Below are 15,594 nucleotides of genomic sequence, written 5' to 3' on the forward strand. Positions count from 1 at the left end.
TTTTAAATGTATTTTCTTTACTTTTACATTACTTTTTAGGACATTGCACATTAATGAGCATACACGCACAAACATATATGCAAAATGTGCCAGATTATAGCACAAAGCAGGCTCATTTCCATCTGCTGTCTAAAAAAGTGAAAAATGTTTATGTTTTTGACCCATCCTTTCTGAGTCTTTGTATTGCTGTTGCTCAATAAAGAAATTAAAAAAAAAAAACTCGTACAGATGGTACAGCAACTTAGCCTCGCGCACCATCCTACGTACTTCCGCCAAGAGACTTGGCTCCGCACTACGTCTGGTACCTGTTTTCTGTGGAGCGATGTTGAGCGGCAGGATTTGGCCGGTGTTCTGACACGGTCCTATGTTGTAATTTTATCCTACGGTAGGATGTTCTGTAAGACATGTCTGTTAAATGGTCCTACATCGCCAAAGATAGACGTCAGACATGTTTGTTCAACAATTTTTCTGAACATTTCCTTCCCACTTCCTGCAACCGTGTCAGATCGAAATGAAATGGTAGTATTATGGGATGGTCAGGACCAGGCTAACAGCAACTTGATTGTACCTTTATTCATCTTTAGAGCGTGTGAGCTGAGAATTAAAATAATGATAATAATAATAATAATCATTTTTGTACTGATGTTTTCCGTTTTTTGTCTAAATTCTTCCCTCTCCCCCAGGCTGCTGGCAAGTACAGACAACAGGGCCGTAACTACACAGTGGAGGACGGCGACATTATCTTCTTCAAATTCAACACACCAAACGCCCCCAAGAAGAAGTGATGGGACTAAGGACACCTCTACAGTAGTGTGTAGCAGGAGAGAGGGGACTACTACACCTACGGGTGACAAGGAGGGGACTGCTTTACAAAAAAAAACAGACACACACCACAATCCTCTGAGCTTTTTATTCTTTTTATTCTTCTTTTTTTTTTCTCCCCTTCTGGAGTTGTCGATCTTCAGGATGGCAGCTTCCAAAATGGCCGCCCTCCCCATCTCACGTCTTCATCATGCTTTCCTTCCATCCTGTGCTTACAGTACAAACACACATACACACACACACACACACACACACGCACACATAAACGCTGGTGTGTGTGTGTGCGTGTGTATGTGTTTGTGTGTATGTGTTTGCCTGGGCCATGTGTGTGTGGTGGCAATCAGTGAATGTGTATTCAACAGCTGAATGAAACTGCCAATGTCCAGCATTCACATGTGGAGAATAGCAGACACACTCAGCCCTCTGCTCTGTGCTCCCCTCAGACACACAAACTGCATGCGGCAGAGCAAGATGACATCTACTCTCAATAAAACACCTTATGAAACAAGACTGTTTGTCAGTTGTGTGTGTGCGTTTGCCTGCTTGTGTGTGTGTGAGTGATTGAAATTGTATGGGTTTTTTTTATTTATTTTATTTTTTAAATGGTCTCTGACTTGGTTCTAGATTCTTATTTTCAACCAGAATTTAACTAAGAACATGATTTCAGCAGGGGCATACAAACTGTATTGAGACCATAACAGCTCTGTCAGATTTTTCCTCTGCCTGTGCTCTTAATACATGGGTTCACCGTGTTTATAAACGCGATGTTGTGAGGAGGGGCAAGACACTGGCAGCCAACCATGTGCGCAGCTAGTGTGGCACAGCAAGGAGAAAACAAATAATTAGAACCCATGTATTGAGGTGATTTTAATCATGAAGGGGTGCGGTAATTGGGATCAGACGGTTTATTAAATTGGCTGGAACAAATTTGCTGCAGGGTTTTTACTTTCTGAACCCGGGATGTCCGACCCTGGAGTGTGGTAGTATTTTATATGATTTATGGTATTTTGCTCACTTTTGTTACGTAGATAATGGTTAAACTGGATATTCAGTAAAGAAGTTAAACTGGTGGTCTGGTGGAGGAGTTATAGCCTATGTATTTTTTTGGGCTTTTTATGCCTTCATGAATGAGACAGTGAAGAGCGGTAGGTAATTATGGAACGCTAAATGAGCCACGCTTAATTAAATAAATATGCCAACAAATAATTAATTAAATGTGTCATTAATTTATTTAAAGTAGAAAAGTATTTAAAGTACTCCTTTTACCATTTAAGTAATTATTGAATTATATTCATTTAATTATTTCATGGTCCGTGTGTTTCAGCACATTATGAAATAATTGTATCTGTCAAACTCACCCATCAAAGTCTGTGGGCGTATCCTAAAATCTGATTGGTTGCACTGCCTATCAAGTCAAATCAGATCGAGCGTACAGCTGATCATAGGAAAGATTTTGTCGGACGTTCGTGTGTTGGTATTAAAGACGTAGGGAAACGACCGTTCCAACTGTTGTCGTTCAGATCTTTCCCGAGTGGAGCACGACTTTACACGAGTTTACACGAGTGAATAAAGTGAATCTGATTGGTCGTTTATCAAGAGGGCGGGATTGTTGAGGCGGAGAAGGTGTGCAAGCATGTTTGACTGTGGCCGGTTTCTCTTAGCAACGGGCCAACGCCAACGACGCTATCAAGAAGGAACGCGACATGGAAGAGGCCGCCAGGGTGGAAGAAACTTTCTCTGTAGAAGGCATACGAACATAATGTTTGAGCCCTTGCCTCGTCGCAACGCTAGTACGCCAGCCGAAGACACAGACGTCCAACCCCGTGAACACTGGAACGTAACTCAATGGTAAAGTAATAAAGAATGAGATTTCTATTAGACTTTAGCCATGTTAGCTACACTGCTCAGTTCGTGCTGCAGTGAACTGCTTTCTAGAGAGTACATGTTTCGATCTGATAACCTACACTTCCCCTGTCTAAAATGTCAGCACCAAGCGTTTAACATGCCGTTGTTAATATGGTGAAGCATGTTGCATGTCAAATAGTATAACCAGACAGGGCAAAGTGTTGATGGTCCTATCCCAGATACTCAGATCAAAGAGCATCGACAGAGGTTGTCGATGAAAACCTACACGCATAACATGGGCTACATACGGTAAACCTCGAGGGGAGGGGGAAAAAAAAATCATAGATGGCCATACATGGTGAGGTGATAAGAAAGTAAGCATAGCAGACAAACCAAGGCTTCCAAAATGACAAAATACACTATTGTTTGGTAAGTTACTTTGTGACATGTTGCTGCATTGGAAACAGTTTTTCAAGCGATATTACCAAGTGTTCCTCTGCCCTCTGTCAGTTTCGGTAGGCCTACACTGATAGTCCATGATTACTGTACTGGTGCCATGGTGCCTTTGGTGTTAGTTACTCAAAGACTTATTACACACTGTTGCAAATTGGTCATTGATGTTTTTAGTGGCAAACATATCAGGGTGGTGTACGTTAATGTCACAACATGATTCAATCATCTACTGGATTGTTTAAAATATTATTTTGTACATCTCAAAGTAAGTAATTTACATAATTAATATAATATGGTACAAGCTGTGATTACATCACCTGACCTCTGCCACAAAAAATGTCATTGACCCATATGCTGTAAACAACATTTTTCTAATGTTTTGTTTTCTGATCTATTACAGGTGGAGCTTTCCCATGACCAAGAGATGAACGCTAAACTTGATAGTTTTTTTCCTCCTCCTTCCTGCCTGCACTGTGCTAAGAAAGTCAGTATACAACAAAACAAAGGATTGCATTTCACAGATTTCTTTATTACAATTACTGGGAGAAATGATGTATGAATTGTACAATACAATATATAATAAATAATATCATTTAGTACAATAAGATGATATCATGAATATGATGTACATTTCAAACATGACAGATTTGTACAAATAAACATCAATTCAATCTATGTTTCCTATTTCACTTGTGACTGATAATTTTTCAGAAAATCAGAATAATGGGCTAGGCTATGGTATTAACGTGAATCACCCAGATCGGTGGAGGTAAAAGGGGCCCCGCCAGCATTCATTCACCGCGATCAACATTTCAACTGGTAAGTCCATTTTTATAAAAATGTGTAAATTTACACATGCTTAATGTTTTGACCTAGGTTAAGCAAGTTCAATTTGAACGGAATGGCTAACCTTAGCAAGCAGCTGTCTACCAGCTAGCTTACGTGTGCTCAGATAGTGGTTGTGCTACTGTTGAGATATAATGGGCTATGGCAGATAGTATATTCATCTGTTTTTTGTTTTTTCACTAAAAGCCCATGATGTGATATGCTGTTGAGCAAGGATGAGACGTGTGCATTTGACGTGCAAGTGGATAGTGCCATGAGTGCCCCAGCCCAGTCATCCTTGAAAAATATGTGCATGCATGTAAATTAACCTAGGTGTAGAACTAGTTGCTTCGTCGAAACAATCTGACTTCACTGTAGCGATGTGTGTGAACATACTAGGGCCTATAGCTTGGGTAACATTAGGTAACATTGTACTACACACACTTTGTAACGTGTACAGTACGTCTATTCCAGGCAACTGATTACTGCCCGTCTCTCTTTCGCTAGCTGCTGCTGCTCCCATTGGTTTTCTTGACCAAAAGCTTTTTTTTTTCTTTTTACAGTGAAGATGGGACTGGGACGGATGAACTGATGGCAAAGCCGCGCACCTACCAAAGAAGTGACTGCACGAGAATGCCCCACAGAGACCACGGCAGAATGCTGACAGGAACAGCAACAAAACCAACTTCAGATGCATCATGTTACTTTCACGTTTCTGACATACTATGGCCACAAAGTAGTAACTTCTATTACATGTGACATGGGGTCGGCCCTATGCTCCCACATACCATTAGTCCCATATAGCTTCCACAGAGGTTATCTTGTATTGTATTGTTATTGTGTAGCCTACTGACGTGGGTTTAAGCATGATTCCACCCTGGTTGTGGTTTAGTTAAGTCCATCTCTACTATTATGAGTAGAGCATGGTTAGAGGTCATTACATTGTGGTTTAGAGGTAGGTATGGCTGGTGTTAACTGACTGTGAGGCACGATTTCAATGAGGTTAGGGAAAGGTTTTTGGGTGGAACAGTACCATTGGCCTGCGGGACAATTCATTCTATCCCCCCCCCCCCTTTTTTGTTTTTGTTTTCAGTGTTTGTGATGTGGGACGGGCTGTGGGAACATAGACACACTCCCTTTGGTAGACACTGTTACTCAAAATTGTTACACATAATAACTTGACCCTTCCCTCTCATTCCAGTCTCACATCAAAAACATCACCAAATCTGCCTTTTTCTATCTCAAGAACATCTCCAGACTCCGGCCCTCACTCTCCGACTCTGTGACCGAAACACTTATCCATCCTTGAAAGGCGCTATATAAAACCAAGTTATTATTATTATTATTATTATATAACAATAGATGTCTCAATTGTTTAACAGTTGACCAATAATGATTATCTAACCCTTACAGTGACAGTTAAGTTAAGTTTATCGAAGTGAAAATACTGTAGGCCCCTAGGCCCTACAGGGGCAAATTATTATCACCAGTTGGAGCATACCAGCTATATTGTATTGATGGTATTCATAGAACATACTAGGGCTGCAACTAACGAAAATTTTAATAGTCGACTAATCCAGTGTTTCTCAGCCTTTGTTTAGGCGAGGCACCCTTCCAATTCATGAAAAATTTCAAGGCACCCCAAACCAACAAGCCGTAACATGGCATCGCATCCGATACCACACAAGCTTAGAAAAGTAACACATTTGGTCACACTACCTACGTTTGAAGTTGCAGCTTACTGGGGTGACATAAATTTACTTTATTGTGCGTAAATGGCAGATGAAAGATTCCACTGACTAGCATTAACTTATCAATTTAGACAAATATATCTTATATTACAGAATTTATTTATCAGCCACTTTTCCGCAGCACCCCTGTTGAGAAACACTGGACTGATCGATATATCTAGTCACGATTAGTCGCGAAAAAAAAGAGACTTACTCCAACCTTTGACAAACCTTCCTGGCCTCTTGCGCAGGGATGAAAAAGTTCTTTCAGCTCACCTTGATCTTTAAATCTGGATAGTAGCTTATTTACTCCAAGATACAACGTCCAATTCATACGTGCTGGACAATTTTAGGATTCAATAAAGTAATAAAGCTGATATAGTACCCATTTGTCAAGAGTAAGAGCATGTCAGAAGATTGAACAAAGGTCTCGACTCTAGCCTTCTTTGTGGAAAACTAAGTCTATAGCAGCCTGTAGATGGAGTAAACACGTACAGCATCACAACTTCTTCACTGTAACAAATATTTGGATAGTCCGTGCCTCTTTCACTGCTTGTAAATATTGTAATTATTGATGGCTAGTCTTCCTCTTGTTATTTATGCCTCCAATAGATACTTTGACTAGAAAGTTAACTTGGCTCAGTTCATGCTGAAAAGAAGATACAATTATTGACAAAGACGAACATTTATTAAATCTGTTCAATTGTGTTTCTGCAGGGAAAGAGCAAGAACAAAATACAGGAAATTAATCTGAAGTGCACAAAATGTGTATCAATGTGAAGAGGTTAGAATAACGTATTAGTTGCTTAAAGATGGCTTACAAGTCTACATCAATTGCAAGATTTAAAGGATTTATAGGTTGCATGCATAGAAATACTAAAACATGCAGTGAAATTAGAGTTGTGTGCCTATACTGGGCGTAGCAAGGTTTCTCGCAGGGAAGCTGTCCGCAGCAGCCTCCTCAGGTCTTGGTGGACACGTCGTGGAAGTCATCCCTATCTGCAACCTTGGTTGACCACCTCAGTGCTATGATGTGTTTGGCCTCGGCTTGGATGGCAGGTTGACTGCAGTTAAACATGGGAAGAAAGATGAACCAAGTTGTGCAGAATTATATAAACAAGACTGAACTGGAATATACATACATTTAGGAAAATCATGGTGTAACAAAGAATGGTGATCACTTACACCTAATGGTGTAATTGAACCTTGGGGCCCACCTCTGACCCAATAAACAACACAAAACCCACAAACCAATATTATTTAAAGGCACACTTGGAATACTGTCCACATTGCGTCCAGTTTGAGAATGAGTGTAATCACTCTACTTTCCTTCTGGCCTCCAGCGCTTTAACCCATTGTAGCCTGGAGACACATACATATACGCTGCATTCAGGTTCTTGAGATTTGAGGTTTTTTTATTAAAAATGTGGGTATGTTAGAGCTGAATGAACACATTGTAATGGATAACGTGTGTGGTGAGTTGTATAGTAAGTGAGTGCGTCTGAGAGTGCTTGACTGATTGTATAGTTAGGTTTTTTTTTTTGCAATGATACAAGCATGTCATGTTCTGTCTTTGTGTATAATAAAAGTGTAGTACTAGACTACAATGATGATACAGGCCTTGTTTATCTGCGGTTTTCTTGACAGATTTCATTGGACTGGCTCTCTGATCCAGGTGTTGTGGGCAGTCAGGCTTTGATGATTATCTGCATAAATAATACACATAAAGTCAGATGATCCATGATCAGTGCAAGCTTGCCATCTCAGCTAAATTGATACTGTGCCATTTGTGGAAATAAGCTCATATTACGCCTCCCCTTGAGTTAAATGATCAAGGTTTACCTTCCTCCTGTACTTTCAATCGTTTTCAGAGTATGGCTGTGCAAATACTACCTCCACGCTCCATGCTAGTGATAAACATTGAATCCTATGAGACCAGCTGGCGGCTAGAGAAAGGTAAAACTCAATCATTTAACTCACAGGGAGGTGTAATATGAGCTTATTTCCAAAAATAGCACAGTAGTAGTAGTAATAGTAGCCTTATGTCCCAGTATTGGCAATTGTTTTGCAGTGGGTGGTACACTTCTCACACCCACACACACAAAACATTTAACAGATAAAAAAAGGTGGAGGGGTTAAGATAAAATAGTAATCTAAAAGAAAGCTCTACAGAATAAATCTTAAAATCGCTAAACAGTATCACTTCAACACTTGATTAGTCAAATAAGGTTTGATTGTACCACATTAAGATGGTACAAGTGGGTTACATATTTTACCATTTCCATACATGGATGCAATATACGCAATATACTGTATAATACCACAACGCAGATGATGTCCAGAATGATCCCGGTTGGGCGAAGGTCCAACTCGGTCATGGCACCAATGTGACAGACATGGTCTTGTGTAGGGCTACTGTATGGACATCAGTAGGCCGGTTTGGTCACAGTATCCCCTTTTTATTTCTGAAAATACAGTGTGATACAGATGTGGGAATTACAGCAGATCTTACAACAGATTACTTCTATTCATCTTCCACAATGTTCTGAATAAAACCAGTGTGTGTGTGTGTGAGTGAGAGAGTGAAGAATGCTATAGCACTTTATAGTATACACATGACAGACATAAACACATGAAGTACATAAAACAATAATTGAGGCTATTCTACATGAGGTTACATTGTGGAATATTGTGACATTGATAACAATAGGCCTACTGCCCTATAAAGGCAAAATGCAACATTTTTAAAACGTGCTTAACATACCAAATCAGTTTAACTTATTTAACTGCATTACGTGACAATACAGGATTCATACTCAAGAGAGCGAAAATAGTCTTGGACCGCTCATGAACATAACTGGACAGATCTAGTCCCAGAATGTTCTGAAGTTGAACTAGTAAGCCAAGCACTGGGAGGTACTCTACCTTTAATGTACTCTTGATATTCATACCATTTGCCAGTGACCAAGCTTGAATTCGCAAACTAATCACTTCATACTTGCTTATTTTCTATGGTGTGATAAGTAACTGGTAATTTGTTGTGTAGTCTGATGCCTGCTAATGCTATTTTTCTAGCACTAGCACCCTCCTAGAAGAGTATTGCTGGTTGGCGTCTCGACCCCATTCAAAAACTGGAGCGTCCGCCAACATTGTTATTGAACAACGTAATGTTTCTTAGCATACCAATAGCCGGGGAGCCAAAGTCCCAAAATTGGGTTGGACCTGACATGGCTTGCCATACTTTTTATTTGTGATTTTTTGGATAGTTCTATCCCTTAGGAAAAATAATTGGAGGGTCTGCTCGGGCGGAAATATCGCGAAAAAAAGTTCTGCCTATTTGAATGTATATACCCTTCATTTTTTGAGAGAAATTTCTGAAAAATGAGAAATGACCTGAAATCCATGGTGGCTTGGGTAAGCTGTCAATAAAGGCTTTCCAGGTGCACAGGACTTACATGCTGACAACATTCAATTGAAAAAATATTCTTAAACCACATTTCAATAGGATTTTGACTCAATTTTGTGCTTAAAAATTAGGCGTTTTTTCACTTTTTTGCTGTATTTTCATCTTTACCTCATTGGCAATCAAGTTTTTCTTCATGTTTTGACATTAAACAATATGCCATTCTTTTTATTACGAAGTATAGTGATACCACAACAAAAACTATGAAAATACAACCAAAATCAATGGATCTGCGATGACTGTAGTGTATGTACCCTTCATTTTTAGAGAGAATTTTCTGAAAAATGAAAAATGACCTGAAATCCTTAGTGGCTTGGGTAAGCTGTCAATAAAGGCTTTCCAGGTGCAAAGGACCCATCTACTGATGATATCCAATAAAGAAAATATTGTTAAACCACATTTTTACATGATTTTGGCTCAATTTTATGACCTAAAATTAGTCGTTTTTTCACTTTTTTGCTATATTTTCATCATTTCTTCATTGGCAATCAAGTTTTTCTTCATGTTTTGACATCAAACAATATGCCATTCTTTTTATTAAGCAGTATAGTTATACCACAGCAAAAACCATGAAAATATAACCAAACTCAATGGATCTGTGGGGACTCTAACTCTAGTTGAAGAGTTCAGATGCAAAACCCCCTAAGTGCCTTTTCAGAAAATAATCTTAATTCATTTTTATTTAATGCAAAGCTATCAAAATTGCATATATTTTTTTATTTTATTTATGTAATATAACTATTTATATGTATTATCAAGTACATGAATGTAAACCAAACCAAAAACGGGGTTCTCTAAAAATATAGAAGTGCAGGTCTTCAGAAATGGAGTTAGGGGGTTTTGCATCTGAACTCTTCAGTTGGTGATCAACAGGCCCAGAAAGTCAATAGAATTTCAGCCTACAATCAAAGTGCTGAAATGCATGCTGAATACTGAGCAATATGACACACACACACACACACACACACACACACACACACACACACACACACACACACACACACACACACACACACACACACCTAATCTGGGGATCCAACAATGATCTCCACCCCAGGTGACACCCTGCATACTGTACATGCTTCGTACATACCCCACATATACATAGCCCTACTTCCTGGATGTGACACAGTGAGCTATTTACAGAGATGGGGGCAAAGGCGGGCCTACACAAAGCCTGGAAAGCCTATATTTTCAGGAATCACATAACCCATTGCAGTTTGCACACAGGGCAAACTGTTCTACATAGGACATCATTGCCAGCATTCTTCATACACTACTGGAGAACATGGAGCTGAGGAACACATATGCACATTTTTGGACCACAGTTTGGCCTCCAGCACCATCCAGCCATAGAGTCTTTGTTCTAAACCCCACTATCTGAGACTGTACAACCATCATGTACTGTGGATTTCCTCTCTAACTGCTCCCTCTTGTTATCAACACCAGCACACCTCAAGGGTGTGTGCTAAGCCCTCTGCTCTACACCCTATCCACCCACAACTGCCTCTTTCTCCTCATTTGCTGACACGTTCTCACACTAATTATGAATGAAGACAAGACATAGGCCTGCTACAGGAACAAGACAAAACATCTTCCGCCGTGGTGTAACGACAATTACTTTGTATTGGACTCCAAAAACAACAAGGGAATCATTGTGGACTTTCACAAAAACAATCACAGAAGTCACAGACCCCTCTGGTGACTCATACAGTGGTGGAGAGGGTCAGCAGCTTTAAATCCCTGGAGGACGTGTCCTGGAGTATTCACATGGCCTCAGTGGTCAGCAAGGCCCAACAATGTCTCTTCTACCAGAAGAAACTGATGGGCTACCAAATCCTGAAGCCACTGTTGATCAACTTCCACATCTGTGCCATCAGAGGACAAAAGTAGGCACTCCAGCATGTGATGACAACATCTCAGAAAATCCCTGGGATGCCTCTACCAGAGATTAGTACTATCAACCACACGCACTGTAAGGATGTGGACACCAAAAGCAGAAGAAGTGCTGAAATACTGCTTTGAGTCCACTGATTGGTCTGTTCTGCAGCTGCTGAAACATCTGCATGGGGGAGTTCCCAGTAGTTTGGTACAAATTTGTGTATGTGCATGTTAAATGGGCAAACATCCTCTCTACACGTTTTAATGTCATCAACGGGGTATGACGGGGGAACATTTTATCTCCAGCCTTATTCAATGCTTATATGGATGAAATGAGGTATGACAAACAAGTTTTATAGTTGGTGATAGTTGGTGTTGACTAATCACTTGCTATATGCAGCCAACCTTACCATTCTATCTCCAAGTAAGAGTTAGTTCCAACAGCTCCTTTATATCTGTTCTGATTATGAGGTAGAGTTTGATATTAATAACAATGTTAGGAAGAGTGTGATACTGTGGTTAAAGTTCCCTCCTGTCTATCTATCTAAGAGCTGGGAGTAGCAAATGCCACAAAATATCTGTGGTGCATCCTGCATCCTGATGGCTGAAACTGATAACGCAATTAGTTGATCCAGGTCATAGCTCTGTTAGGGACATGTCTATGAGCTGGGAACACTGGTATAAGTGCCTTCATTAGCTTCCCTGTTTATATGTACTGTATGTAGGCTACTGTATGAAAGTATGCTGTTGTGAAGTATTGGTGTACTGTGTATTTCATGTATCCCTTTTGGTCATCAAGCCTGTAATATTATTTAAAACATGTGCAAAAGAGGTAGCTGAGCCACTGCAACACATCTTCAACAAGAGTCTACAAACGGGTAAGACACCTGTAGATAGTGCCTACAGTAGAAGACCTCTTCTCTCATACCAGTCCCCAAAAAGCAACACAACAATGATTACAGACCAGCTGCTCTCACATAATGAGAACATTTGAGTGGGTACTGCTGCTCAGAAAGAAAACCCAGGTTTGCCATGCTCTGGATTCCATACAGTTTATTTATCAGGATAATGTGGGAGTTGTGGACGTTATCCTGTAACTGCTACATAGGGAACATTCTCACTTGGACAAAGGAGACAGTGAGAATAGTATTTTCTCTAGTAGTGCCTCAAACATCCATACACTTTTGCTGAGAGACTAACTTCTGCAGATGGTGGATACAGCTCTGGTGACCTGGATAAATGACCCCAGTACATCAGACTAAATGACCTTACATCACAAACTGTGGTCAGCAGCACTGGAGTGCCACAAGGAATGGTGTTCTCCTTGGTGTTGTTCACCCTATACCACCTACTTTTGCTACAGCACTACCACATGCTTTTGCTATACCTACCACATGCAAGTTTCCATAATGACACTGCAATTGTGAGGCGTATCAAGGGTGGGTAGGATGGGGAGTACAGGCGACAGGTGGATAACTTGGTGCCGGACCAACTAGCTGCAGCGGAATTCCATAAAAACTAAGGAGACGTTGCTTGACATAAGGAGAACCACCCCTCCACTCTATCAGAAAGTGTTCTACACAGTGTGGTCTAAAATGGCAGCATCGGAAAGGTCTCACACACTGTTGTGTTGTATGACCACCCTTTTCTTAAATTATGATACAAATTTGGTGTTGTATTGTCTTAATAAATGTATACAATGTCTGGACTTACTTTAACCAAGTTTTCACCAATGCAAGATCTTGTATTGATGATGGTAGAGTCTGGACACTATGTAACACCTTCTCCATCATATCCCAAAGATTCTCAGTGAGGTTGAGGTCTAGACTCTGTGGTGGCCAATCCATGTGTAACAATGATCGCGCATGCTTCCTGAACCATGATTTTATAATTTGAGCCTGATTAATCTTGAAATATGCTGTATTTTTTTTTAATCCATTGATATCATTGCATATTGATTCAGCTTTCCAAATACAAAGTATTTCAGTGACTGTTGATGGAAATTATTTAACCCTTTCAAACAGACTAGCTTATTTTATATGACCTTATATGGTCATTTCAAGAAGTTCTTTAAAGACGTTAGAAACAAGTTGTTGCACCTATTGGTTCAGGGAACAAAATTCACTCAGAGTGAACACAACTCCTCAGAGTTTAGATCTCTCATTCAGATTCTTGAGGTTGGTTGGAGAAGGCTTTACATAGTGTTCAAATTCTACCATCATACAATACCTTGGTAAAAACTTAAAGCAACACTAGATGGAAAAAGTCCAGATATTGCAGATTGAGTGTGACCTTATAATATGCACCATATGCATTTTTTGCCTGCCTGAATTTGATACATATTATTATGGTTACCCCACCCTCTGGAAGATGAGGGCCCACAACTTTCAAGCTATAAGTGAGCTTATTCCTGGTAATGAATGGGCATTTAATCGCTAGAACCTCATCTCCATGGCATACTGCTGTATGTATAGGTGCTGTGTGTGTATGATGTGTATTACAGAACAGTATGTGTGTGGTTGTGTGAAATGCCTTATGGCTAAATGTGTGTTACATGTTAAATATGTTGTGCAATAATATGTATAATGTTTTGCATATCTATTTATTTATGCTGCTAGAGACCTTAATTTCCTTCAGGAGTGATGTACTCTACTCAACAGTACACACAGTGTATCTTTTAGAATTTTGAGAGTAGTCTAGGCTTTCCTCTGGGTTACTGTGCCTGCAGATGGCAGAAGGTACTGAATGGTAGTTGTGTAATTCTACGGTCTCCCCTTCTGTGAAAATAGCTCACTGTTACATCCCCAAAGTATGTACAGAGTGTACGGGTGATGTACTGTACGTAGTAGTACATACGTTGTGGGGGGTGTCACCCGGGATGCAAATAATTGTAGAATCCCCAGATTACTTCCTATTGAGTTTCCGGGCCTATTGATCACCAACTAGAGGTGAAATCGCACAGATCCATTGATTTTGGTTGTATTTTTTATCTTATTTTTTTGCTGTGGAATCAATGTATTGCTTGGTAAAAAGAATGGCATATTGTTTGATATCAAAACTTGGACAAAAACCTGATTACCAATGAAGTACAGCTGGAAATATAACAAAAAAGTGAAAAAATGTCAGATTTTGGCATGAAGTTAAGCCAAAATCATGTAGAAATGTGGTTTAACAATATCTTCTTTATTGGATATCAGTAGATGTGTCCTGTGCACCTGGAAAGCCTTTATTGACAGCTTACCCAAGCCAACAAGGATTTCAGGTCATTTTTCATTTTTCAGAAATTTCTCTCGAAAAATGAAGTTAGCCTACATACCGTTAAGTCACCACAGATCCATTTATTTTGGTTGTATTTTCATAGTTTTTGCTGTGGTATCACTATACTTCTTAATAAAAAGAATGCCATATTGTTTGATGTCAAAACATGAAGAAAAACTTGATTGCCAATGAGGTAAAGATGAAAATATAGCATTTTGAAGCATAAAATTGAGTCAAAACCCTATTGAAATGTGATTTAAAAATATTTTTTCAATTTAATGTTGTCAGCATGTATGTCCTGTGCACCTGGAAAGCCTTTATTGACAGCTTACCCAAGCCACCAAGGATTTAAGGTCATTTTTCATTTTTCAGAAATTTCTCTCGAAAAATGAAGGGTACATACATTACAATAGGCACAACTTTTTTTCGCGATATTTCCGCCCGAGCAGACCCTCCAATTATTTCTCCTAAGGGATAGAACTAACAAAAAAAATCACAAATAAAAAGTATGGCAGGCCATGTCAGGTTCCTCCCATTTTAAAGCACTTTTGAGAGTTTGGCTCCCCGGCTACATCTACTTTGTTTTGCCAACAAATGACTCGTTGTCTGCGGTCACTGACTGTGCTACTTATGACAAATGCAACTAGCATTACCACGGTGAAAATGAGACCACGTAGCCGGCTAGTTCCAACGTTTTGTCAGGTTACACAACGGCAAATGCCATTCAAAATTGTCTACATTACCTGTGAGAAAGTGTGTCAAACAACTAACACGATGATGAAGGAGATTTGGTTCCCGGAGCCCTTATAGTGGATAGGCCGCGAGGAAGCCAAGAAGAACTTGGAGGCAGCTGTCATCCTCAACGAGGAAGCCAAGAAGAACTTGGAGGCAGCTGTCATCCTCAACGTATCTCGACAACATGCATCCACTCCTTTTAAAACTTCATGGCCAAGAAGCTAATTTCACGAATACATTTCCTAAAGATAAAACTCTAAGCCTTTCACTTGAAATGTTGACAGCGCTACAGTCCCAATCAATCACAACCCTTTTTGGTCATATTTCGAATAGAAGCAGCTTTCCTCCTTGATTCCATTCATGTCATGTAGGAGGTGTGTTACGCTTCAGACCAAAGCAGTCGATAACACCAGATTGGCACTAGTCCCGCCCGTTTACGTCAGTGGTTCCGCCCACTGACTTTGATGGGTGAGATTGACAGATTAATTTAATTAATGATGTGCTGAAACACACGTAACATGAAATAATTAAATAAATTAATTAAATAATTAATTGAATTGCGAAATAAATATTTAACATTAC

General features: G+C 39.8%; 1 protein-coding gene and 2 long non-coding RNA genes across 4 annotated transcripts in view; 2 read left to right on the plus strand and 1 right to left on the minus strand.

Moving 5' to 3' along the window:
* Positions 1-1,332, plus strand: part of ola1 (Obg-like ATPase 1) — an 8,828-nt gene extending 7,496 nt beyond the window's left edge. For both annotated transcript variants that reach the window (XM_063212641.1, XM_063212640.1), the window contains exon 11: positions 684-1,332. In XM_063212641.1, the coding sequence (XP_063068711.1) occupies positions 684-785 (102 nt within the window). In that variant the 3' untranslated portion in view covers positions 786-1,332. The remainder of the gene's footprint in view (positions 1-683) is intronic.
* Positions 1,333-2,341: 1,009 nt separating this feature from the next.
* On the plus strand, positions 2,342-3,795 carry LOC134459677 (uncharacterized). Its single transcript, XR_010036856.1, has 2 exons — positions 2,342-2,670; positions 3,521-3,795. It is a non-coding gene; the product is annotated as an uncharacterized LOC134459677 (long non-coding RNA).
* Positions 3,796-7,108: 3,313 nt separating this feature from the next.
* LOC134460191 (uncharacterized) lies at positions 7,109-15,247 on the minus strand. The gene is made up of 3 exons (XR_010037013.1): positions 15,021-15,247; positions 7,997-8,140; positions 7,109-7,381 (listed from the first exon to the last, which is right to left on the minus strand). It is a non-coding gene; the product is annotated as an uncharacterized LOC134460191 (long non-coding RNA).
* Between the last annotated feature and the right edge of the window lie 347 nt (positions 15,248-15,594).

This window comes from Engraulis encrasicolus, chromosome 12, assembly GCF_034702125.1.
Source record: "Engraulis encrasicolus isolate BLACKSEA-1 chromosome 12, IST_EnEncr_1.0, whole genome shotgun sequence".
Lineage (NCBI taxonomy): Eukaryota > Metazoa > Chordata > Actinopteri > Clupeiformes > Engraulidae > Engraulis > Engraulis encrasicolus.